The sequence below is a fragment of the Sturnira hondurensis genome, unplaced genomic scaffold (genome assembly GCF_014824575.4).
Source record: "Sturnira hondurensis isolate 20B ecotype Veracruz unplaced genomic scaffold, ASM1482457v3 Scaffold0008640, whole genome shotgun sequence".
In the NCBI taxonomy this organism is placed as follows: Eukaryota; Metazoa; Chordata; class Mammalia; order Chiroptera; family Phyllostomidae; genus Sturnira; species Sturnira hondurensis.
In genome coordinates, this window is record NW_028081271.1 from 5,616,077 (window position 1) to 5,641,023 (window position 24,947).

General features: G+C 51.3%; 1 protein-coding gene across 4 annotated transcripts in view; it reads right to left on the reverse strand.

The window, feature by feature from the left end:
- Window positions 1-20,411, reverse strand: part of ACSL1 (acyl-CoA synthetase long chain family member 1) — a 56,955-nt gene extending 36,544 nt beyond the window's left edge. For 3 of the 4 annotated variants that reach the window (XM_037055171.1, XM_037055170.1, XM_037055168.1), the window contains exons 1-2: window positions 20,304-20,411; window positions 1,141-1,367 (exon numbers count right to left, since the gene is read on the reverse strand). In XM_037055171.1, the coding sequence (XP_036911066.1) occupies window positions 1,141-1,335 (195 nt within the window). In that variant the 5' untranslated portion in view covers window positions 1,336-1,367; window positions 20,304-20,411. Of the gene's footprint in view, window positions 1-1,140; window positions 1,368-3,075; window positions 3,097-20,303 lie in introns of those variants that run through there. The other variant, XM_037055169.1, reaches the window with a different exon arrangement.
- Window positions 20,412-24,947: the final 4,536 nt, after the last annotated feature.

Sequence of the window (24,947 nt, forward strand, 5' to 3'; positions counted from 1 at the left end):
CCATCAGAAACCGTCACGTTCTACTCGTTATTCATGTGCGGTGGGCTAAGGCGAAGTACGATTTACCTTTTGTTTAGAAATAAAGTATCTTAAGGCCATTTTTCCTCAGCACCAGCTCAATCCTTCTACTTTTACATTTGTCACGAGTAAGACAGACACGTCTATCAGGAGCCAGAAGCTATGAATCAGGCCTGGCTTTGTGTGGAAGGGCCCACTCCCCGCATGTGCCCACCAGCCCCGGGCGAGCAAGGCCTCTCACCTCCACCTACAAGCATAAACGAGGCAATTCTGCATTTACAACATGGTTTTTCATTTATGTCAAAAGTAATGCATATTGGAAATTCATTCTGACTTGGCTAGGAAAGCGAGAAATGACAAAGCTGTGAGTTGGTGAAGAGTCACAGAGAGCTGAGCGCCTGGCTGCTTCGCGTTGCAGCCCTTCCCTAACCTTGAGGAGAGATGGGGGGTTGGGGGGTGCTCGAGAAGGGAAGAGTAAGGGCCCTGGGAGAGAGTTGGTCTGGAAGGGTCTCTAGACTCCTGCAGCCGGCCCACCAGTGCAGCCCCAGCTAGGGAACACACGGCTCTGCTCTAACTTTCCTAACAACGATAGTACGACCTTTCGTTGGCCCAAGTTATACGCAGCCATGGCACCGCCCAGCTCAGCCTCAGACACCCCCTGAGTGTCCTTGTTTCTGAATGTCCTACCCTAAATCCTGCGGCCCGGGTTATTCTGGTAGGCTCCTAGTCTGGCCTCATCCTGTTTGAAATCCCAGACTCCCATTCAGCAGCTGGGGCTTGTGTTCTAACTGTCAGGCACAGCACAAGCGGAAGTTCTCTTTCTGTGACATTGACAGCCCACTTCTCTGCAGAAGCAGAAGCCCCGTGAGAGCTGAGACTCTGCCCGTCCTTCCAGCCATAAGATCCTCCGGGCCCAGCACTGGGGAGGAAGCCGTGGGATTTCCAGAACGAGCCTCTACGTGACTTTGGGCAGCCCCTGAGCCGGCACCACCCCATGGGTCCCTCTAACCCACACTCGGGCCTCTACTCCATCTCGAATCATTGGCAAGCTTCCCTGCGTTGAGTACATTTTGCAAAGTGCCCTCCCAAAGAGACCCGCAGGCAGGCCCGCCCTCCACTCACCGCCACCTCCACCGACTGCAGGGACAGGTCGCAGGGCGGCTTCAGGGCCTTGGGTCTCGTGGCGTACCAGAAGGTCGTCAGTGCCGCAAAGGCGCCGAAGCCCACGAGCGTGTTGGTGGGCAGAGTGCGGACGTACTGTCGGAAGTCAGCCAGCTCTGGCAGACGGAAGTACTGGAACAACTCATGGGCTTGCATGGTCCCGTGTTGGCGCCACCCTAGGCTGACTTCTGTCGGGAGAGAAAAACGTCACATTCACTCCAGGGAGGCAGGACTCTTCTCCGGAGTCCCCAAAGGCCCACCACCTCACTCGATGGCCGAGGCAGCGAACCCACAGTCCTGAAAGCCGGGTCTCTCCTGGCTCTCAAATTTCCTTTCTGTAAAAATCATTTTAGGAACTCATTTTACTGCTATTGTCTTGTGTAAAGTTTTCATTAACCACATTTTAAAGTGTTCAAGACTAAGAATTCTTAGCATAAAATGCTCAATAAGTGGCATAAGTCTCCAATTTCCCCCCTGATATTGTACCTTTGTTCTCCTCCACCCAGTCAAACGCCTTCAACTCTGGCCATCACAGCGAGTGGGGGTAAGAGAGAAGAGGCACAAACAAGCCCAAACCACGGAGAGCCCACAGTTTTCCTTTCTTCCCACGGAGCTCAGACCAAGTCCCCACCTGGGAAACAGACTGGCCCAAAGCCAGCGTGCCTCCCTGCCCCACCCCCACGCCAGGGAAGCCACAGCACCAACACAGGGGAACTGTAGCTGGCTGCTCTGATCAAATAATTTCTTTTCTACTCCTGCAGATTGTGTGGCTAAAATAAAACGGTAAGTTGATGTGCATAAACTTTAAACCAACCGCCAAGTAACTGGAGACAGATTATAGCATGACAGTGGAGAGAAAGCCAAGAAGTGGGGTTACGACCCCAGATTCTACAGCCAAGTCCTAACTCCTTGGCCTATTGGCTATAAGGTTTGGGACAAATGACTTCACCTCCCTGTACCTCAATTTCCTCATGTGTAAACGGAGATTAAAAACAGCACTATCTCCTAGAGCTCTTATAATAACTAAATAATTTACATAGAACTTAGAATGGTACAAAGCATCCTAAAGTGCTCAACAAATGGGAGGCACTATAATAATAATGATAATGACAATAATAATAGGCACTTTAATAATAAAATACTAATGTTATTATTATGTCCTCTACCAATACTCTGTGATTAGTCCTGCATACCAAACAGCAAGGTACAGGGGTAATAAAAAAGTGTCTTACTATAAGGAGTCTACGAATTAAATTAAGAAGCCAAACACACAGAAGAAAATTAGATGACAATTTCAATGTCTATTAAAGCCTCAAAGTGCACTTTATAGACAATCACATAGATATGGGCATGAAAAATGTGAAGTACAGATAACAAATAAGAATAATCCTCATTAGGAGAATCTTGATGAAGGATTGCCTACAGCATGTTGCCTGTAAAAGGAAGGACACGGCAGCAAATCGTCGGAGCTTTCTTAAAAACTTCCTGGCAATCCACTGAGTGTTAATTCAGCTACAAGTTCAGATGGTATTTGTGAGCTACTCATTATATGTTGTTTTAAACAGATAGGTCACAGACGGAAAATAACCCTCTTTTTTCAAATATAGAAATCCTCTTTAAATTTCAGTCTGTACTGTTGTATTTTTTTTACAGAGGATCAGAATATCAAGCTTTTCACTGGCCATCAACACTAACGGAGCCGAGGAATGCATCTGTTCAGCTCATGCACTCTTGTGCTACAACAGCTCTGTGTAGGTGTGTGCACACACACACGCACACACACGCACACACAGGAGACGTCCAGGTTTGACATGACAACAGAGAAGGAACAGATAAGCAAATTTCTTCAGGTCACAGTTCTGGAGCGAAAGCACCAGCACTCACAGAGCCACTCACCATCTGTGCCACCAGCGGCTGACTGCTAGGTGACACACCACCGCAGAACCAGAAAAGGCAGTGGGGGCAGGGTGGGGGAGGGGCCCCAGCCCGCCAAGGTCTCTCAGGGCATTAGTCACATGCTGGGTCCTGTGCCACTGCCCACTGGGCTAAAGGTAACTAGCAGACAAAATCTATACTTGACTGCCAGGGGAAGACAGGGTGAAGGATGGGCCAATGAGAAGCTGGGAGCAGTCACCCCACTGCTCCACCCATGGGCAGGGACAGCATCAGTCGGTGTCACCGGCAGTGCCAGTTCTGAACACAGACATTGTTTTCTTTCTGCTTAGCTTCCCAATAAGAAGAGACAATGGGTGTGTTCTGAAAAGTCACTGAAATGATCAGATGTGGGGTGGGATGTGAGACCAACACAAGACAGACCGAGAAAGAGACAGATTGCCAGCAGACTTTATTCTCGACGAGTCCATAGGGGTCGAGCTACCCCAGTCCTTCCACACGTCTGAGCATCCAGTGTGTGCTGGGCACGTGCTAGGAGCCGGGAGGCAGGGCTGGGGGCGCGGCCGGCTCTCCACGGGCTGGCCAGCCGGGGAAGACACAGAAGGCCATGGGCTCCCTCACCGGGTTCAATGAGAGTCGCCACTGCTCAGACCCAAGGACCAGGCAGGGCCGCTCCGAGGGGGAGAGGTGTGCACAGGACTCAGCGGCTCGGAAGACGAACTGAGCCCAGTCCTCCAGGCGCAGAACTTCACAGAGCCCTGCAGTTCCGAGGGTGCAAAGCAGCCTCACACACTCAGTGTGCACGCCTGCCTTCCCCTCTCACTGATCCACCCGCTGTGTCTTTGCTCTGCCCACAGCACTCGAAATCTGATGGGGGTTACCACCTCTTCCCCAACACCCCTGCCTTCCCCTCATCCCTCCCCGAAGTAATTTCCATAAAACCTAGATCGTGTGAATTTGCAGGGGCTGTCTGAAAGAATCACATCCCTGTGTGAGAATATTAAATAATTCCTTCACCAACAAATCCAGTCATAAGCACGTGATTTTTTCTATTTTAAGCATCGGCCGTAGCCAAGCTGTAGACAGCATTATACTAAGAATGAAATCAGTCTATTTATAGACATGTCTAGGAAAGGAAACTTTTTAAACACATCAAAAAATCACAGTAGCACTCGTGCGAAGGCGTTTTATTAGATACTGACCTGCCATGCTGAGGGTCTAAAGCCAGCTAAATTCTTACCTTTGTTGATAATGACAAGCTACAGAAGTTTGTTTGCTTCATGCCTCTCGGCTGGCAGCTGGGGACCAGCTGCAGACCAACCGCACTGAACAAACTGGTTAATGCTGTGTGTAGGATACACAGTCTACGCAATGAAGAATTAAGCTAACACCTCACTTAGATTTGTGGGAAGAACAACTCTTACATGTGAAACAAAGGGCATTATAAACCTTCCCCCTTCTATTAACTGCTGTAAGGAAAAAGTGCTTGGGATATTTAGAAATGGAGACAGACCTACATTCAAAGAAAAGGAGCCATAATAAACAGCCTTGAAATGCTGCAGGCGAACGTGCACATCCTACTTTAAGACAGTCTCAGTCAATAATTGGTCTCAAAGGAGTATCAAGACTCATGAACTGACCAACAAATAGTTAAAGCTCAGAATTTATTCTCATTCCAATGCTGTTCTCGTTGTAATATTTTTGAAATTCTTTCAAAAGCAAACTTGCACACCATCATCTCAGGAAGTTTATAGCCCAGGCAGGTAATCTTGCTGCTGTGTGCTACAAATGTGATTCAATCGGCTTAAGGGCTTACACAGACAGTAGCCAGTATTTCTCGGAACACGGGACATTACTGGCAGCCAGCTTCTCCTTCCCCTCAGCTAGTCCTGGGCACCTTCCTCTTTGCACCGACAAAAAGAGGGTTTGCCCCACTGGGTCTTTTGAATTTCCTGTAAAGCTGGAGTCTGAAACCACACAGAATGACAGGGAGTGTGGCCAGGGTCCAAGAAACCTGGTACGAGCCCAGTACAAGGAAGCAGAGCACAGGACACCTTTAAATAGACCTGGGTAGAAACAGATGCCCTGGGCAGGGGACAGAAACAGGACCGCACGCCGCCAGACAGCAGAAACCTGGTTCCCAGCTGCCCGAACCTGCATAACACCAGCTCATCACGCAATTAGCACCAAGCTGGTGTTTTGGAAAGACTTTCCCACCGGCACCTTATCCGAGCATCACAGTACAAAATGATGATGGGGAAACCAGGGCTCGGGACTTAGAAGGCTTCCCCTAGTGTCCCTGGGACGCCAGTCTGAGTTCCCAGGACTCTAAATTCATGTGGTTTTCTCCACGTGAACATTTCGTACCCTCTGGTGGGTCACCGCCTCTCCACTGAGAGCATCAACATACTCCTTCGCACGTGGGGCCCACCAGTCCCCTTGGGCCTGTCCCGGGTCAGGCGCCTTTAGGGCCGCTGGCTGCTACAGGCCCTTCCAGCACTCACGCTCCATGGGATTAGGAGAACTCGGCATCTGGAGTGCATCCCAACTCCCCCGTCTCACGGAACAACGAGCCTCTACCCCACCGCCCTGGCCTCTGAGCACATGAGTTCCAGCTCCACTGTGCACAGAAGCTCACCTCCACCACTTTGTCTGCACCAGGAAAAGGTGCTCCAGGGCCAGTGGGCCCTCCCGACTCACAAGGGCATCATTCTCTAAGGACACGGGGACACACACACAGCTCCTGCAGCCCCGCAGACGTCTACTTACATTAGCATTTTATTTTCTTCATGTTATTCACAAACCAAACAAACGGGGTGGGGGGTCCAGATGTTCCTCCCTTCTGCCCTCTCTCAAGCTTTCCCCAGCAGAGCAACGGTGGTTTGAAGAAACCCCTCATTAGGGATGGGCCCTCACACACCCCACAGAGAGAGCCTCCCGGCCCCGGCAGCAGCCAAGGAAGAAATCCTGATTTCTCTCCTTACAACAGTGAGCCAAGCTGGTGAGATGCTGCCATTCCTTCTTCCTCCTCCTCCTCCCCTGGCACAATAGGCCATTTACAGAGGCTGAAAGCTACCCCTTTGTCCTGCACTGGCCGGGCACAGCTCAGCCTCCGGAGGAACAAGAGAGCGGCGGCCAGGCCGCGTGCTGGTCTTTCAGTGCGCCACTCCAAACCGGCGGGTCGGTGCTCCTTAACCCTGGCTGGCAAATTACCTAAAGCTTGACTTGCTCAAGCCATCCCCTCTTGAACCCAAAGAGCAGCCGGGCTCTCTCTGGAGAGAGAGAGCTCCAGAGGCTGAGATGCCCAAGGCCCTCAGTTAGGAAGGAAATGTCCTGAAGCCAACGCCCCTCCCCATCCCATGCAGGAGTTCCTGGCCGTGGCAGGCGGATTGCTGCCCTGGGACCGTCTCTTCGTTCTGAGCCTGAGATGGAGAAAGCACACTCAGGTAGCCTGGGGCCGCACATGCACACAAGGAGCCAGCCGTGGCGGCACAGGGGACCTGACCCTGTCTGCTGCCTGCCCCACCGGGGAGCCGGCTCTTCCTCCCAAGCACAGTTGCCCTTCGCCTGCTGAATTTCCAGGACAGCGGTTCTATGGATCGGTGCCATTTCCAAGAAGATCTTTAAAAGGAGAAATAAAGCAGAGATGGCCTGTTTTCAGAAACCTGATTCACGAAACGATTCGAATCCAGCTGCATATGTCCACACTAGCTGGGCCCTGGCCTGTCTCCCCTGAAGCTGCCGGGGAAAGAGTGGGGCACGGAGCTTTTGAGGGCAGGTAGGAGGCCAGCCTGATTTTTCACCAGTGACATCAGGGCGATGGCTCACCCGTGCATATTGGCCACAGGCCACAACTACCAAACATGCCCCAAAGGACAGAGATTCTAAACGGAAGGTGTCCGACTTGAACACACAAACTATGAGGGGTCAGGAGAAACGGGCAAACGTGTACCTAGATCAGCGTCTGCGCTCACTCGGCTACACATGTGTTTAGGTCACATGACAAAATAAGTTATTTTAGAAACATTTCCTTTTTTCCGTTCACACTTCCTTAGCATTTTACTCAAAACCTTTGAATATTCTTCTTCAAACAGCGTCTCGGGCACCTCTAAAGCCACGTCTGGAGGATTACCAGTTTTCTGCGGCTCTCTTCACATTTTTCTCTTCCACTTTAGTTGTCTACGTTGGAGCATGTTTTGAAGTCACTTGTGTGGCTACTGCTGAAAAAAAGTCTCCAAAGTCACAGGAACACAGTTTACAATGTTAGGACAGTTTTTAAAATGTGTCCTCTGGGCCTATATTCATATAACCAAAACACATACTTTACTGCTTTTTAAGCTGATTTTTAAAAGCTTTTCAACAATAGTATCAAACACTTGCCCTCGTGAAGTCAGACCTCCGGGAAGAGTTGCCCAGCTGGTCAAATAAAGTGACTGACAGAGCACCCCAGGAAATGATAGAGAGTTTGGGGGAGACCCCTACCTTCTACGGCACAGACGTGATTTAATATTCACAGAACAGGACACGCAGGCAACCTGCAGGCCCCATTCATGAGGCTTGGAAGTAAAATGAGTGTTGCCAACAAATGACACGCGCAATAGTGACTGCTGAGACGGTGACAAGTGCCACAGAAGTCACAAAAGTGATCACACGCTCCGGTGAGCTGGTCCCCCTGGGGAAGAGGGCAAGTGGTAGGAACAGGAGCTCTGCTCCAGGTGATGGGTTCAGAAACGGGATGGCTGGAAGCAGCTGCCCAGCGCAGTTCTCCGTGTTCGGGTGAGTTAACGCAGAACCACTGAGGGTTCCGCTGGACGCGGGAGGGAGAGCACGACGTTCAGGCCGCCGGCCTGAGATGACTTGGTTGTGTGTCAGGCACTGTGCTGAGCAACCTGCACGTGAGCCAGCATAACCCTCTGCACGTATTCCTCCGCAAGGCCCTCCCCACATGGAGATGCTACCACCTTCAAATGCAAAGATCGGGAAGCTGCGCCTGGAATATCAATGTCCTGCCCCAGCTGCACGCAAGAACAGGACTGGAGCCTGGGTCTGAAAGCAAAGGCCATGGACTTGAGGGGCAAGTGCTGCGACCCAAGCACACCCGTGGTTCAAATCTAGGCAGAGGTGGGGGTTGCACAGGGGATGACGAAGAGCCATGGTCCACAGTGATGAAAACCTGGATGGGTCCCAGGTCCATCGACGGACAAAGGGACAAAGAAAATGTGGAACAGACACCCAATGGAATATTACTCAGCCTTTAAAAAGGAAGGAAATTCTGTTACCTGCTACAGCATGGCTTAGCCTTGAAAGAACGTTATGCTAAGTGAAAGAAGCCAGACTCAGAAAGACAAATACTGTATGATTCCACTTATATGAGGAACCTTGAACAGGCAAATTCACAGAGACAGGAATAGAGACTACCAGGGGTCGGGGTGGAGAATGAGTTACTGCTTTGCAGGTAGAGCCTTTGCTTGGGATGAGGAAAAGCTCTGGAACTGGGAAGTGGTGATAGTTATACAACACTGAGAATGTACTTAAAACCACTGAATTGTACACTCAAAATGAGTAAAATATGTTGTGAATGTTTTACCACAATAAGATTTTTAATCAGTTAAAAAACACACAAGGATTTGGTAACTAAATGGATATAAACAGGAAAAAAAAAAAAGAGGAGAAATCGGAGGATTAAACTCTGAGCCTGGGAGAACACAGATGAGACCCTGAGGCCAGGGGGAGGTGAGACAGGAAGGAAGGAGCTCCATGAGCTCCACCCCTTTCCAGGGTCCTGAAAGCCCCCCTACGCTGCTCTGGGCAACTGGCCCCAGACCCGGCTTCACTGCAGCCACAGAGGCAGGAGCTGGGGGCACGCTCCTTCCGCAGCCCTCCCCGCCCCCACAGAGGGTCTTCCCTGAGCCTCCCTGCAGTCCGCACGCCCCTCCTTCCGTCTCCATCACTACTGCTCTTGCCCCTGGCCCTGCTTAACATGCCCGACCCCTCCTGGGACGAGTTCTTACAGGACCCTGCAGTCAGGAGCCTTGGGCCCTTCCTCTGAACTGCAGGAGCACTTCAGCCCCCTGCGGCCCTTAGCACACCGGCCTGTACACAGGGGTGCGTGTCTGCTTCCCCGACGTGGATGCCTCTCTGCCCCTTGGGGCAGGGGTAGGGGCAGGGCCCTTCCCCTCCAGCCCCATGCATCCTTGGTGCTCAGTGTGGCGCCTTGCCCTGACAGGCCTTCACAGACATCTACTGAGTCATGAACGACCCTCTGTGATTCTGACCAATTCTCTACAGGAAGCCTGGGATGGGTATATTTACAGAACAGAGAGTCTCCCAAGAAAAAGGGGTGCTCCCCTTCCCCCAACTTCAGCACTGTCCCCCGAGGCCCGCGGAACTTCAGTGGGTCAGTGGGCTGGAGGAGTAAGAAGCAGCTCCCAGGTCATCTGGAGGCAAAACCCCAAAAAGGTAGCAGGCCACTGATTTAAGGTGGACATAAAAACACTGTCCTGCCCCTCTTCCCATTCTTCCTCAAACTGTTTCACTTATGTTCAGTGTCACCCAAGACCATCTAAGGACAAGGGTCCTCTCTTCTCCTTGGCAGACAGACACACATTTAGACCTACGACTGCAGACCGTTTACAAGGAATCAAGCTTTGTAAGGGGAGGGGGAGTGTGAACAAGTTCTACCCTCGGGTAGAACGGCAGACGCCAGAAGGGCTCAAGCCCAGAGCACCCACCCCAGCAGCACCGGCCAGCGCCTCTGGGTGGGCGTCAGAGGAGAGAGCCCTCCGAACCAGACACACAGCCCGGGCAGGCGCCAGAGTGCACAGGGGTCTCAGGTTAAGCGCCGAGAGAGTGTGTGGGTGGCCATTGGAGATGTAAGGAATGCTAAAGACAGAACCTGCCCAACATTCTCCATAGGGGGGGGGGCGGAGAGAAAAGATAAAAAACCCATCATGTGGTTCTCCTGCCTTCTCTCTTCCACACAGATACAAAGACCTGTCTCATACACCCACTTGGGGAGACGACAGCTGTAGCTAGGATGTGCCCAGCCGAGCTGGCTGTCCATGCAGCCCATGTGGGACGGTGAGGGTAAATTCCACCGCTGCAGATTCACGAGGAAAAGTTTCTACTCAGAAGACTTCCTAAGAGAAGCAAAACGTTCCCTGGGTCCTGCTGTGAACCTGTGAAGCGCTTCCCGTGCCCGTGTGGTGACGGAGCTGAGGCGTCTGCTGACCAGAGCCAGAGAGGGGGGCAGGCTTGCCCAGAGCAGACGACCTCAGTCCTGCAGCTCTGCTCCAGCTGATGGGGACATGGAGACCTGTGGGCTGGGGCAACCCCACCCTTCTGCGAGAATCCAGACACTGCAGGCTCCTGTGGGGTGACCTGCCCACGCATCACCCGGATCTGAGAAGGCAGGCTCTTTCAGGGGACACTTGGCACAGAAAGAGCCCTAATTACACTGGTGGGGCTGTGTGTAAGAGGGCCGTGTGACGCCACGGTCTGGGGTGTTGGGCAACACAAGTGGAGCCTGTTATGATAATAGCGGGGAAGGGAGCAAGGCCTGCTGCCATCGAAACACTGCAGAACAAGACTCTCCACCTTCCCAGCCCGGAAACGGGAGGCTCTGCCGGGAGAAGGGAGAACCACTTCGCAGGACAGGGGACACGCGCCCTTTCGCAGCGGCCAGCGCCAGACGCAGTGAGGCAGGCCCCTTCTCCACCGAGGGGAGTAGGGCCCATCTGCATGAGAGACTGCACACACGGAGGGGACCCAAGCCCTGAGGTCCCCTCGGATGCTGTGTCCGAAGCCACTCATTTCCAGAAGTGCGTCCGGGAGACAGCAAAGAAAGGTGGAAAGAATATTAGACTCAAAAGCCTGTGTTTGAGGAACTGGTTGTGCCCCTAACAAGCTACAAAATCTTGATCTGGCTTCTCCGGGCCTCTGGGGGGCGGACAGAGGAAGGGGCAGGGGCTGAGGAAAGCTGTGACCCCGCCCCCCACCAACACCACGGAGCACCCCCAAGATGACTCTAGAGAAGGCAAAAGATGCTCACAGGGTCCTGGCCTCCAGGATCCCTTCCACACCCAGAACCTGCAGGCAACACAGGGCATAGAAAGGAAACGATCGACTCGAACAACCATCCGTTCTGTGTGGTGGGCATATAGTATTTGATTCATGATTTCGTTGTTCCATGCACTTCACTGTATTGTTAAACTCTTCTCAAGACAAAGAAGCTATAACTAGGTCAGGTCAGTTCATGTCTCCCGGTATCTGTGTATTTCCCACCTGCTCTGGAAAGGGACTGGGTGGCAACCTGCCCTCCCAGCAGGAGGAGGAGCCGGCCCCTCCCGCGAGTGCGTATCTACACTCTCACCCTCTGCCCTGCGTGGGGTCCCAGCTGCATGGGCAACTTCCACGGACAGGTTCCACTGCAAAGAAACAAACAATTTTCTGGAAAAAAAAAATCACAGGTGAAAAAAAACCCTCCCTCTAGTGAGTCCTGTGGGGGCAGAAGGCCACCAGCACCAGCGCACAGCACTTGCAGGGCGTTCTCCGCCTACCAGTGAGGACAGAGAGGCTGCAGGGGCCAACCACACGGTACAGACAGAACGTGAGCACTGAAGGCAGAGGTGGAGAGAGCTCTGGATGGGCTGCATTGTGGAGGGAGGGCCGGCCAGAGAACACGGGGAATTGGGCCATGTGGGAACAGGCAGAGACAGGTTGGGGTGTAGGCAGCAAAGGGGAGGTCACAGGGCAAGTGGGCAGATTTAGAGCAGTCATGTCTTACACCAGAGGCCAGGGACACCCTGGCTCTCTGCCGGGACGGCACCCTGTTGATAAGCTAAGATGCAGCTGGCTGCAGGAGGCTGGCCCCACACAGCCGCACGTCATTGGTAGCCCCCTGGATCCCAGGCAGGGTGAGGCCTCATGTGGGAGATGGAGAGGAGAGCAGTCCTCGTGGCTGGAAGAAGTCACCAGGATCGAGTATCAGTGACCTGGGTAAGAAGGCCTAAGGGACACCAGGTTGGGTAGGGTTACTTACACCTCTTAAAATAGCTCAAGGTTTCAGAGGGCCTGCAAAACTAGAGAGACGGCTTAGCAGAACAGGGGAGGTGGAAGACAGGAGACAAAGGCAGCCCTGTACCCAGGCAGAGGACAGCCAGCTGCTCACAGGTTTGGGAGGTGTTCACTCCTACAGGGCATTGCTGTGACCATAAACGCAGAGACGAATGGAACTCGCAGAGCAGTCTCAGAGCAGTCTCAGAGCCTTGAAAGAGCGTGGGACCCCACTGCAACCCCCCAAATTTGTCAGCCCTGTCCAAGACCTTGGTGACGTTGCAGGAAGAAGCACGTGAAGTGGAGGAAAGGTTAACCAGGGTTTAGCTCACTGTGTGAGCAGGGATGAGGGAGGTGCTGGGGACAGCCACGGGGCATGGGGTAGAATTACACCCCGGGCTCAGGTACGGGCCCTGTGGGGAGCTTAACACAAACCAGACCTACCAAGCTGCAGAGGATTATAGAATAATAAGCCAGTGTTTGAAAGAGAGAAAGAAAAAGATGGTCCGGTGTGGCCATCACCTACCTGGGTGACACCAGTTTGGGTCTCTATTTCCCTTTTTGTTTTGGTTGCATTTTTATTATGAAAGTGCCGAAATCTATTCCAAAGCAAACAGAGTGGCATAAGAGGCCACCAGGCACCCACAACGCGCTTCGATTCAGCTTCAGTAATGATCTACATTTTGCTAATATTGTCTCATTTCATAGCCAATTTTTAAAGACACTTTTAGAGCAAATCCCAAACATGCGAGCACTCAGGTGACAGTTCTGAGACGCACCCAGCTCTGTGCCCCACAGCCCGAGGACCCTCTGGTCTGCGGGGAGGGGAACCGACTGGGACAGACATCGCATCCTGCCGACTTAAACATGGACTTAAAGGGGCCGCCAACCCAGCAGGACAGGTGGTTGCCATTAAAGAGAAAGGTCCACACATTCAAACTACAAGCACTGATTGATGACCCAGTCTGTGTCAAGCACTGCGCTAGCCTTGGGGGACAGAACAGTGAGCGCCACAGAAAAAAATAATCAAATCCCAGCTCTCACGAGGCTTCTGCACTACCAAGTTTTGGGTTCAAAAGCGAAGTACGCTCTGGACTTAACCGACTCTCCTCAAGTCAGAGAGCAATACGAGAACCGCAGCCTTGTATCACCAGGCAGTTTCTGTTCCCTTAACCAACAACTTGACAGGTTGTAAAAACGGCACTGCTAGAAAAGGAGGTGATTTTCTGATTCCCTACCCTTTGGGCAATGTATCAGAAATAATGAATAAATGCATCCCTAACATGTAAGTGCATTTACTTATAAACTACCCACACATATTTTCTGAACATTATAAAACACACAAATACAAATTTCCAAAGAAGTATCTATAGAAGTCCCTGTATGCCCACCCTGTACCCTAATGGCTGGCCCCCCACCGAGGGGCATGCAGAGCCCCTTGTGGAGACCTCCCCCTAATCTCCTGAGCAGCACCTGTGACCTCTCTGGTCACCTGCCTGGCTAGAGCCTCTGGCATTTTCCAACTACGGGCATCGAAAATCCAGCTGCTATAACTGGGCCCCCTGAAGAGCTTGCCACCCCTTGGAGGCAGAGGAACAGTGCCTGAGAAAGCTTGCACACCGCCTTTCCACCTGGAAGGGAGACAAAGATGTTCCACGTTGCCCCACGCTGGAGAGAAACGGACTGGGTCCGCTGTTCTGGAGGAAGGGGAACCGTGGCCCTGGGGCCACAGCAGCCTCGGGGGCTGGCTTCACCTGATGGGGTCTGTCCTGGGGACCCCAGCACCCTGGCTCCTTCCTGCCTCGAGGGCCCAGCATCTTCAGCTTGCCTGAACTCAGAGAGGGCCGGGCATCTGTGGTGCATATCCCTGACCACATCAGGACAGAAAGCCCCAGACTGGCCTTGTCCTTGGAGCATGGCCTTATTCTGACCAGCTCAGCCACAGCCCTGTGGGTCTCAGCCTTATCTCTGTGAGGTGGCTGGCTGGACCATGTCCTTGCCAGCTCCTCACTTGGCCACCGCAAGTGCTTACCTGAGGCCTAGTGTGGCCCCTAGCCTGCAGAAGGCATACATAGCTGTCTGACCATTTCACTGGAAGCTCAGAAACAAGGTGTGATTTTCAGTTAGGAATCCGAGGTCAACGAAGACCATTGTACAGAACTTGACCCTGATCTCCTTCCCCTCTGCCACATCCTGCAAAGCCCTCACCACATGCAGCTCAACATAACTGAAAAAAATGCCTCCGAAGCACCCCCAAATCAAAGTGCAGCCCCGCAAAAGCACAGGCTTCGCTCTGGAGATGGAACCTTTGCCCGGCCTCATGGAAAGAAACCTGGAACATTTAGGTGTGTGTTGTCGTCAGTGACCCTTCTGTAGGGCGTCGACCCCCCAGACGTCTCCTGTCTCAAGCAATCGCCAGACAGCATTACGGGTGCACCAACATCAAGGCCCAAAGGCAAACTCGGCTGAGAAGACAGGGTGAGGCCTCCCCCAGGACCCTGGGGAGGAGCAGCCCAGAGCCTAGGGGTGGTGGGTGTTTCACTGGTTAAGCGAGGGATGCACGTCTGGAAAGTCGAGCGTGGGACAGAGAGGGGCGCTACTGAAAATGCTGAACAACCAGGGCAGCCACGCCTCGACCGAGGAAGGCCGACGGCCCAGAGCAGGGTCCAGGAGAGCCTCTGCCGGCCAGGCATCAGCCCCCCGGTTCTGAATTAGGGCCGCAGCCCATCTTCGAACCAGGATGGGAGTGTTTTAACATTTCAGTGTTGAACGTCACCCGAGAGTTCCAGTGAGCGGCTGGAGTCTGAGGACAGTGGGTTGCTCCAGGAAGGCATCTCTGAGGAGCAGCGAGGGCAGATGAGGAATGTCCGGGGCGCTCCCAGGACCCAGGAGGGCTGGTGGGGTGGGGCAGGGAGCCCAGGCAGAGAGTCCTTGGGTGCAGGGGCCTTGGTTGAACCCTATGCCACCAGAGCCTGAGCTCCGAAGGTCCCCGGGGAAGCTCGGGAAATAGCAGGCTGGAACCAGACTCTGGCGGCCCCACAACCAAGCTAAAGGAAGACTTGGGGCCCCATTGAAGGGACCCTGGAGGGCGTCTGGGCGGAGGAGGGATTCGATCAGAGCTCTGTGTTGGGGAAAGTCCTCATCCTCCCCCTCTCTTTTAAACTGGGGACCTTGGCAGTCCACACTAGAGGTGACAGACTCTAGACTATGTCGGTGACACTGATAAGGATAGGGAAAAGGAGGCGTGTGCTGGGCAATACGTACAGAGCGCAGTAGAATGAGCAGAACCTGTTAACTGTCTGGATTTCAGGGCATGAATCAAAGACGATATCAAGGTCCTGCCAGCCCCCAGATGCAGGGCTCAGGAGCAATCCCCACTGTGCGTCGGGGCCTGAGGGGGACACAGGTCAAGTAAGCTGGGCTCCAGTGACCGGGTCAGCGGAGTGAGTGGATGAGGCCACCTCCATGACCAGCACCCTGCTTTTGTTGATTTTACACATTGGGGCTCCTCCTGAACTTGTACTGGGGAAAAGAGGCCGTAACCACTAGGCAGCAGCACTGTGCCTGCGAACCCTGGAAACTCTCCATTCTGTTCTCTTGTCCATTGTAGGTCTTCAGCACAATTCAGAACTTGTCCAGAAGGTCTGTTTCTGGAGAAATATGCCAAGGTGTGCAGCAGAAAACACACCTATGTGCCAGGCAGAGGCCAGCCTCCTACTTAAGTGGGCGACGCTCCGCCATCCCTGCTGAGCCTGGGTCCCGTGCCCACCCCACACATTCTCTTCCTTCCGCACGCGAGGCTTTAATCACAAGTCTCTACTGTTCTCCAGTCTTACAGGAGCAACTTCCAGGGAAGGCAAAGCCTTTAGCTCTTTAATTCTCTGGAAAGTCATAGCTGTCTACTGGCCAAACTTCCCACTCTCCGAACCAAGCTGAACCAAAATTCGCTGCCGTTTTCAGCACTCTGGTGGTCAAAGACAGAGTGGGAATGAGACAGGGAAAAACCAAGGAGCAATGGCCCGAAGAAGAACCAGCTCCGTCCTCAGTCTTGCCACCCACTGGTCAACCTGGAACAGCCGAGCAATTACAGCTTTGGCCCTGAAGCCAGACTGTCTGGGTTCAAACGCTGGCTGGGTGACTTAACCTCTGTCCCTGTTCTTTTCTCTACTGTGGATAGCAGCAGGACCTGCCCTATGGGGCTGTTGGGCAGATTCCCTGAGTTGGCACACCTGAGGCACCAAGAACAGTGTCTGGCACCATCTGCTATTATCGTCACCTCTCGGGTCCCGAGTGGCCCGTGCTCGGCCTGTGGCCACCCTGTCAGTCAGCTGACACCGCTTTGCTTTGCAATTGATAGCTGAGCCTTGAGGGACAAACTAGTTCCTACAGCAACGTTCCCTTCCTGGTTAATATAAGGAGGAGCCATCCAGGGCACGCTGGCCCTGCGCACTAGGGCCGTCTCTCCCTCTACAAACCCGAGGGCATGGTGCTCGGCTGTGCTGATGGAGAGACCACACGTGTGTCAGAAACCCCTCCCGGTACGAGGAAGTGGTGTCAAAGGCAATTCACAGTTCCTCCTTCGGTGCCCTCACTCCTTTCTGCTTATCTTTCCAAACCATGAAAGCTTTATTTCAACAGCTTTCGACTAGAACACACGAACCCAAAAGTATATTAAAACCATTCATTCATAAAAGACTTTTCAAACCATTGTCAATTTCCACTGCTTTAAAGCAGTATATGCCCCAGTTTCTAAAAGATATATTAAAACATGGAAAAATGTTCACAACATAATTTAGATGATTAAAATGAAATTATCAAAAATTTTATCTTTAGTGAAAAATATATGCCTAAATTTTTAAAAACATTGTTTAGAGAAACAAAAAGGAAATACAGAAAAATGTTAATAGTACTGACTTTCCTTAAGACCTTTTTTCAGTTCCCAAATTTTCTATAATAAGCATAGATTCCTACTATAATATAAAAAGTATATAATGTAAAATTACATATTATATACAACTTTTCTGAGGCAAATGGTTTTGATTTAGATAACTGAGAGCTTTCAAAGGTTAATTTAAAAACTGAACACTGGCAACTACTTCATGAAGAGAATTAGCCGAGGTATCTATACCGAGCCACCCGTGTTGAAATCTTAAGATTCTGGAGATAAGACAAGTGTCTCCAGAGGAGTGACTTCTTCCAAGGCAGGTGAGCAGAGTCCTGGCCTCCACCTGAGTCTCTATCCCAAGAATGAGTCATCCTTCCAGGCCAGCCAGGTTTCAAGGAAAGTTCCACCTGCTTCCAGAAGGTTACAACAAACAGAACTCAGTGCTCACTCCAGCGTGCCCAACCACTTCTAAATGTCAGGATGTGGAAAAGGCAGAAAATGACCGCAACTCAGATTGCGTACTCATTTTCTCTTGTCACTATGGTATGGGGATTGTTGCAAATCGTGCGTCACCCCGGGCTTACACAAACTGGAATGTCTTTGAGTTGGCACTCTGCATTTTAGGTAAGGAACTGTAGGCACAATGACAATCTCAGCGTTGCGGCCACGAACACTGACAAAATTCCCTCTGCCTCTGGGTCATGAAGTCCAGTTACTACCTACTTCAGGGCTTGTATTTCTTTAAAAGCTCTCAGAAGCCTCTGAGACGCTCTGCAAGAGCTAGAATGTCCAGACTCAGACTCAATCACTGGCAGCTTCAGATTGGCTCTGGTCACTGAGACCCAGCCTCCAGGTATGCAAATCACAGTGACCCTGACAGGCTGGTCTGACCACCAGTTGGACTGCACTGCTCAATAAAACTCGGGCATCTTCAGTCTACCATCTGATTAACTCCAGCCTTGGAGTGAGGTGTGAAATGGCCTTAGGATACCAAGTTTTGAGTTGCCTTAAAAACACACATTCTTATTTTGTAACGTGTTCATCTAATTCACAGCTTCGTCCAAACAAGACCTGTCATAAAACATTATTCATGGTTTCTAACTTTATCTAATTTGGTTACAAGAAGCAGTGAGTGCAAAAGAATAATGGACATAGGTTTTAAGTGGCAAAATCACTCATCTCATCTCTCTAACATTATTGAGTATCAATGTCTGGAAATGACTACCATTCCTATAGTGGCAATGACTGGCAATGACTGGCATTGCTCTTTCCAGAAAAGTGAAACTTGAAGGGAAAGAGAAGGAGAAATTCTTAGCTGCTATGACAAAGCAACTTGACCTTTCCCCAGCCTCTCCCTAAACATACAACCACTTTCCACAAGACAGCAACTTCAAAAGGAAAGATGTAGCAAGACCTGGACCAGCACTGTGGCCAGCTGGTACACTTTCAGTTATCCTGACCTTCACCCAAAAGCAGACATAGCTATGAAAACTATACCTGTGTGGTATAAATAGGTACCTGTCCGTACCTGTACTTGTCACAACTGTCCATCTCTTAAATGCCCAGAACTAAAAAGCCCAGGGATTTCTCTGTAGTCGGGCTGCCTATAATAAAAAAATATGCATAATAAAGAAAGGAAGAAAACATATAAAAATACTGATAATTGTAGGGGGAAGGGTGATTTTATTTTTTTTTAAAAAGTCTTCTAGCCCTGGCTGGTGTAGCTCAGTGGGTTGAGCGCGGGCCTGCGAACCACTCGATCGTGGTTCGATTCCCAGTCAGGGCACATGCCTGGGTTGCAGGCCAGTTCCCAGCGGGGGACTCACGAGAGGCAACCATACACTGATATTTCTCTCCTTCTCTCCTTCCCTTCCCCTCTAAAGATAAATAAATAAAATATTTTTTAAAAAGTCTTCTATTTACTGTAAATGTAGAAAATAGAGGTCTATTGTATATGGTCTATAATATGTCTATATTATTTTAAGGGAGAGAGGGAGGTGTGAGATGTGCTGATCTTAAGAATTTTTTTTCTCGTCTAGAATTTTAGCTCCTAAAAGACTTTAGTCTCTTGCAGCCTCTTCACAAAGGAGTCAAGTTTCAGGCTGGGAAGGGATTCTCCCAATTGAGTCAGAACAAGACAAAATGGTAAGCAGGGTTCCTTTGAAAGTTTCACCTTCTCAAGCACACCCAACACAGGCTGTCAGCTCCAACCTGGAGTTTTAAGCCATCTAACCAGCACCTCCACCTGAAAATGAAGACTCAGCCAGAAGTTTTCAACTGGCTTTGTTTGTGTTTGGAAAAAATCGTTCACACTGGGGTAATAGAGATGAAATCTGTGTCAGAAAATGTGAGATTTACCCAGCTCCTCCCATGCTGTGCAAAAGTCAGTAAATAAAAGGAAGGGTATTGACACTGGGGACACTTTAGATATTCCTGCATCCACAAGAAGCTTAAAGGTCTCCACTGGAAAAGACAGAGGGCACTTGTATAACAGTCTTAATTAAGCTTCATAACCTTGAAAATGAGTGGGGCGGGGGAAGGGGGTGTTGCAATTATACCATTACCCGGGGCATCTGTCTCTAGGTTCTAGTACACTGTTCACTCAAGTCACCCATCCGCACACTCCGCCTATGATGTAACAGATATCATTCCACTTGTTAATCAGAAAAAAACATGCCAGACTCCGTAAATCAAGGACTCCATCACGGCTCTTGCAGAGGCTACTAACCGTCCTCAGGAGACACTGTGAGGATTCTACATATGGCCACCGGCTTTTGATGCTGCCTTTGACCCTCTTGCGAGCGCTCCGCGCGGGGGTCAGCGTCTTGTGGAGGCAGGAGAACCGTTTGGGCACACCCCACAGCCCTGCCGGGGGCGCAGGAAGATTGCCCGTGGCCGAGAACCCACCGATGCTGGCCTGTCAGGATCATCTCCTCGCATTTGAACTCAGGCTCATCCAGGCCGGGCCAGTCCCCGCCGCCCCACAAACGAGGGGCAGGACACGCGGCGCACGTCACCGAGATCCCGCAGTGAACCAGCGAGGATGCCGGCGGCTCAGGCCCAGGAGGCGGCGGCGGCTCCAGCGGCCCGGATGCCCCGGAGGCCGCAGGCTGGGCAGCCGCAGGGCAGAGGCCGGAAAAGCGGAACGTCCCGGGGAACCGAGCGGTTGCTCACGCGCCTCCCCGGCGTTCTTGGGCTCGGGCCGGCGAGGCAGCCTCAATCCGGGACCTCCGCTGATCCCACGGGCGCCGCAACGGGGACGCTCGCGGATCCTGACAGCTGGAGTACTCACCTCCTCTGCTAGCCCGGCTGCTACGTCGCCGGCTGTCACCGCAGACCACTGCCTACCCGGCGCCTGCTCCGGATGCTATTTAAAGGCGCCGCCGTCACCTCTGCGCTGTGGCGGCGAACCAGCCTCTGCTAAGTGCGCGTGCTGCTCCCGCCCCTCCCAGGCCCCGCCCCAGGCCCCGCCCCGCCGCCCGCTCTCTCGGGCCCCGCCTCCGCCGGGTGCCCGCCTTCAAGTCTAGGTGCACGCTTGTAGCGCGGGCAGCCAGCGAGCTGCCCTAGGCCAGGCTCCGGGAATCGCTAGCGAAAGCGTCCAGTCTCCCGAACGTGCCTGTGATTGCATAACGAATGTGAGGAGGGGCAGAGGGTAAACAGATGCCTCAGCCCAGGAGCCCCATTAGCCCTGGGGTCTGCGGGGGCCGGGAGACGCTCGTGGGCATCTTCACCCACCACGGCGTGCCCTGCTGACTTGTAGCCGAGAGGCTACAAGGCGTTCTGCAGAACGGGCCTCGACGGCTCCAGAGCTTTCTTTCCCTGTTTTCTTTGGCACCGACGTGCGCGACTCCTTTTAATTAATTTCACCACGTTCCCCATGCGGGGTTTTGCCACATCCCCCGAGCGGCAAGATTGGCCTGGACTTCTGCAATGCCCTGGACATGAAGCAACCCTGCGCACAGCAGTCCGGGAGAGTTAGAGTGGGAGGCAGCCTCGCCATTGCTCAAGTGTGGTGTTCTTCCGCCAAGTTCCTTCGGCCCCTTCACCCTGCTCAGCCCTGCACCTGCGGTTTTCAGCGGTTCTGCACCCAGGAGATACCCATTGCGGGTTTTCAGAGGCCAACGCAATTTACTTCCAGGAGGCCGGTATCCCAAATGCTCTTGTTCCTCTTGGTGCCTGAGGCCTGCCAGCCTCCTCACCAATCACGGTGGTCCCAGCTGCAGTGGTGCCGGTGCCCAGCATCGGTGGAGGGCTGTTACCTGGTGCGGCTTTGAATTTGAGTCCTGGGAAGAAAGAGTTCTTGTTACAGTGGATGCTTTGGATCCTGTGTATTGAAACCCTTCGCACACAGTATGTTCCTGAGTTTTCATACCCTGATGAGGCGGGTGTTGGCATCATCCCCCTTTTACAGATGGGGAAACTGAGGCAAAGGCAGGTTGAATGCTAGTGGGGGCAAAACCACAGCTGGAACTCAGGCCACCTGCCTCCAGAGCTGCACACAGTCAGCATGGGAACAGTGTATGTCTACGGTGGGCCTTGGGAGAGGCGGTTCAGCAGACTCAGTCAACCTTAGATCAAAAATATTCAGGAAAAAAACATGTTAGGTCATTGCTGACATGTACCGTGCAGTCAGGCCTAAAGTAAATGCACCTGTGCTGAACATGTGCATAAGCGTTTTTCATGTCATGATCCCCTAAATAATATAGCACAAAAAGTACTGACATAGCATTTACATTGTATTCGGTATTCCCGGGAACCTAGAGATGCTGTGAAGTACACCAGAGGATGTGCCTGCCAACACCATGCTGTTTCACCGAAGGGCCTTGAGCAGCCCCAGATTTGGGTATCCGCAGAAGCCTTGGAGAGGGTGCCCCACTGATACCGAGGGGGGACTGTGCTCACTCTGGAAGTAGCTCCAGTCGACGCCACCTGATAATACCCAGAGGCCTTTTCCTGGGCTGTTCTCACTTTTCCAGATCGTCCGAACCCGGCAGCAGTAACTGTTTCCTGCCCAGTGAGCCCGCGCAATAGGAGGACGGCAGTCGGCCTCCGACAGCTCAGCTCTCTTAGAGCCCCTTCTAAACCTAGATCTTCCAGATCTAGACTCTTCCTTTAAAGGAAGAAGTGGACTCCACTTGCATTTTTATTGGTTTACACTTGGCTAATCCTTGGTTTCTCTGCCCAGGTCTCCTTCCCCCGCCCCTGATTTCATCATCTCAGCCTCTCCTTTCTCCTCTCCTCCAACCGGTCCCTCAGCACCACGTGTCCTTGGCCACTTCCCCATTCTGTGGTGGATTAGTGCGCTCGGGCTGCCGTAATACAACACCACACACTGGGTGGCTTAAACAACAGAAATGTACTGTCTCAGGGGCCCAGAGTCCACAAGTTCAAAATGAAGGTGTAAGTGGTGTTGGTTCCTTCTGAAGTCCCTGGGGAAGAATCGGTTCCAGGCCTTTCTTTTTGGCTTAAGAATGGTCACCGAGGAATGGTCCCCTCTTGTGGGTTTCCCTCTGTGTGCAAACTTCACCTTCCCCACATCTCAACCCATAAGAGGTGACGACTGTCCTTGGCTCTCTCCCTTATCCCTTGACGCCCCCCAAACACTCTCTGCATTCCAGCCCTCAGTGCCCTTGACCAACTGCTCTGGTGGGGGAAGGCTCTCCCACCCAGGGGTCACAGTTGGATCCCATCCCCTCTAGCAGAAGGGCTATGATGCTGGGAAGCACCTCTACCCTCCAGAACTCAGGTGTGTTCTCCGGAAATAAGGGAGCCAGACTAAATATTTTCTTAGGCCCCTGTCAGCACTAACACTTAAAAACAATAAAGCTTTACTCCCTAAGCATTTCAAAAAGCTTTACCATTTATCAGGCTGTCCTGTGACCATCGGGTAGAGACTGTACTGGGAGGCAGCCCAGGGCTTGGGAGGGGGGCCACTCTGCGTTAACCCCCCTGCATCTTCCGTAAGACAGGAACAATAGTCTCGTTATCATCATAGTCTCATTGCTGGAATAATAACCAAACATAGATGGGTGTTGCAAGGGCCCAAAGCCCATGGCCTCAGTTTTCTCATTAAATGGTGGTTCCAGACTCTGTAGTTGGGGATTTCATTTTGGAACTCAGGGAGTAGGAGTCTCTTTTCTACTTTCCTTTTCCCAAACATCTCTTTAGCCAAGTGAACAAGAGCCAACTCAAGCTTGCAGGGGCGCATTTTCCCTAATGGAAGCCTGAGTCTCTTCTGCCCGTTGTTTCCGCTCCCGTGACATTTCTGACGATTAAAATTTTGTCGCAAACCCTAGCTGGACACAGACCTACACCTGCCTCGAATTGATGGATGGCTTCTAGAGAAGCGAAAGAGGGTCAAAGTCCTTCTGGGGACAAGCTGAGAGGCAGGTTGACAATGGCCTTGTCTCGAAAGCTCCCACTTGTGATTGTCAACTGCCGACCTGTGATTATTCGTGATCTTCTGCATCTGAAGTACAGACACATCCGTTTGTAATGACCAATGCGCTTTTAATTCTAGGTCTTGGTAGTGGATGATGAAGGAAAGGCGACAGCGCTGGGTGTTTCCACTTGGCCTGTGTCTCCAGGCCACATCTGCCTTAGGCAGGTCCCGTCTCTCCCGTGAAGCTGTGAGTGCCTGTTGACCTTCATAAGCCCGTACTCCTCTGCATAGTATTTAGCCATCGTAGGCACTCATTTGTTGAACTGGACACATTTTTTTCCCTAACTACTGACATGCGATCAACGGCAACCAAGGGTAGATCCAGGTTTTGTGGAGTCTGAAGTTCACACAATTTAGAGGACCTCTTTAAGAAAATGATTACCCCTGGCCGGTGTGGCTCAGTACTTGGAGCGTCATGCTGTAACTGAAAGGTTGCAGGTTTGATTCCCGGTCAGGGTGCATGCCCAGGTCACAGGTTCATCACAGGTGTGGGTGTGGGTGTGGGCACGTTGGATCCCTGGTCCCGGTGCAGGGCCAGGGTCTGGGTGAGTACAAAGGCAACCAATCCCCAATCGATGCTTCTCTCATACCGATGTTTCTCCGTTCTCTTGCTCTCTCTCTAAAAAAGCAAATGAAAAAATATCCTCTGGTGAGGATAGAAAAGAAAATGTGATATAAATGTGAATTTTTAAATAATGAAAACAGAAATACAGTAGAATATAAATTTTAAAAGTATATAACAAAAATTATAATAGCATAAATTTCACAAAACCAGAAAAATAACCTAAAAATTTTATTCTTTTTCCCTACCTCTATAATAAGTTTTTCACCCTAACTTTCTGGCTGCATACACATTAACTGCTTCTTTACATGGCATTTTTAGTAAACTTTATTTATAGAACGGTTTTAGATTTACAGAAAAGTTACAGTTTTCATAAACTCCATGCCCAATTTTGGCTATCACGGACACCTCACGTTAGTCTGGTACGTTTGTTACAATGAATGAGTCAGTACTGATACATTTTTACATCTGAAGTTTATGCTTTGTCTAGATTTTCTTTGTTTTTATCTAACATCCTCTTTCTGTTCCGAATCAGGGCACTATATTTTCTTGTCACCTCTCCTTAGGCTTCCCTTGGCTGTGACAGTTTCTTGGATTATCCTTGTTTTTCTGATGACCTCAACAGTTTTATGGACTATTGGTCATTTGATTTTGTAAAATGTCCTTCTGTTGGGATTTGACCAATATTCTCATGAGAAGCCTGGGGTATGGGTTTTTGGGAGAAAGACATGTTTTATAATATAATTTTCTATAGAGAAGGAAAATGCATGGTTGATGGAATTTCTTTTAATTCCAGTTTTGATAAGACATTGAAGAGAACTGGATCCACTGATGTTCCTTGTAAAAGAATGCTGATCAGAAGAATATTCAATAGTATAGCTTCTGGCTATATGCCTTTCATCCTGGGTTTCTCTTCACTGCCCACCTTCTTC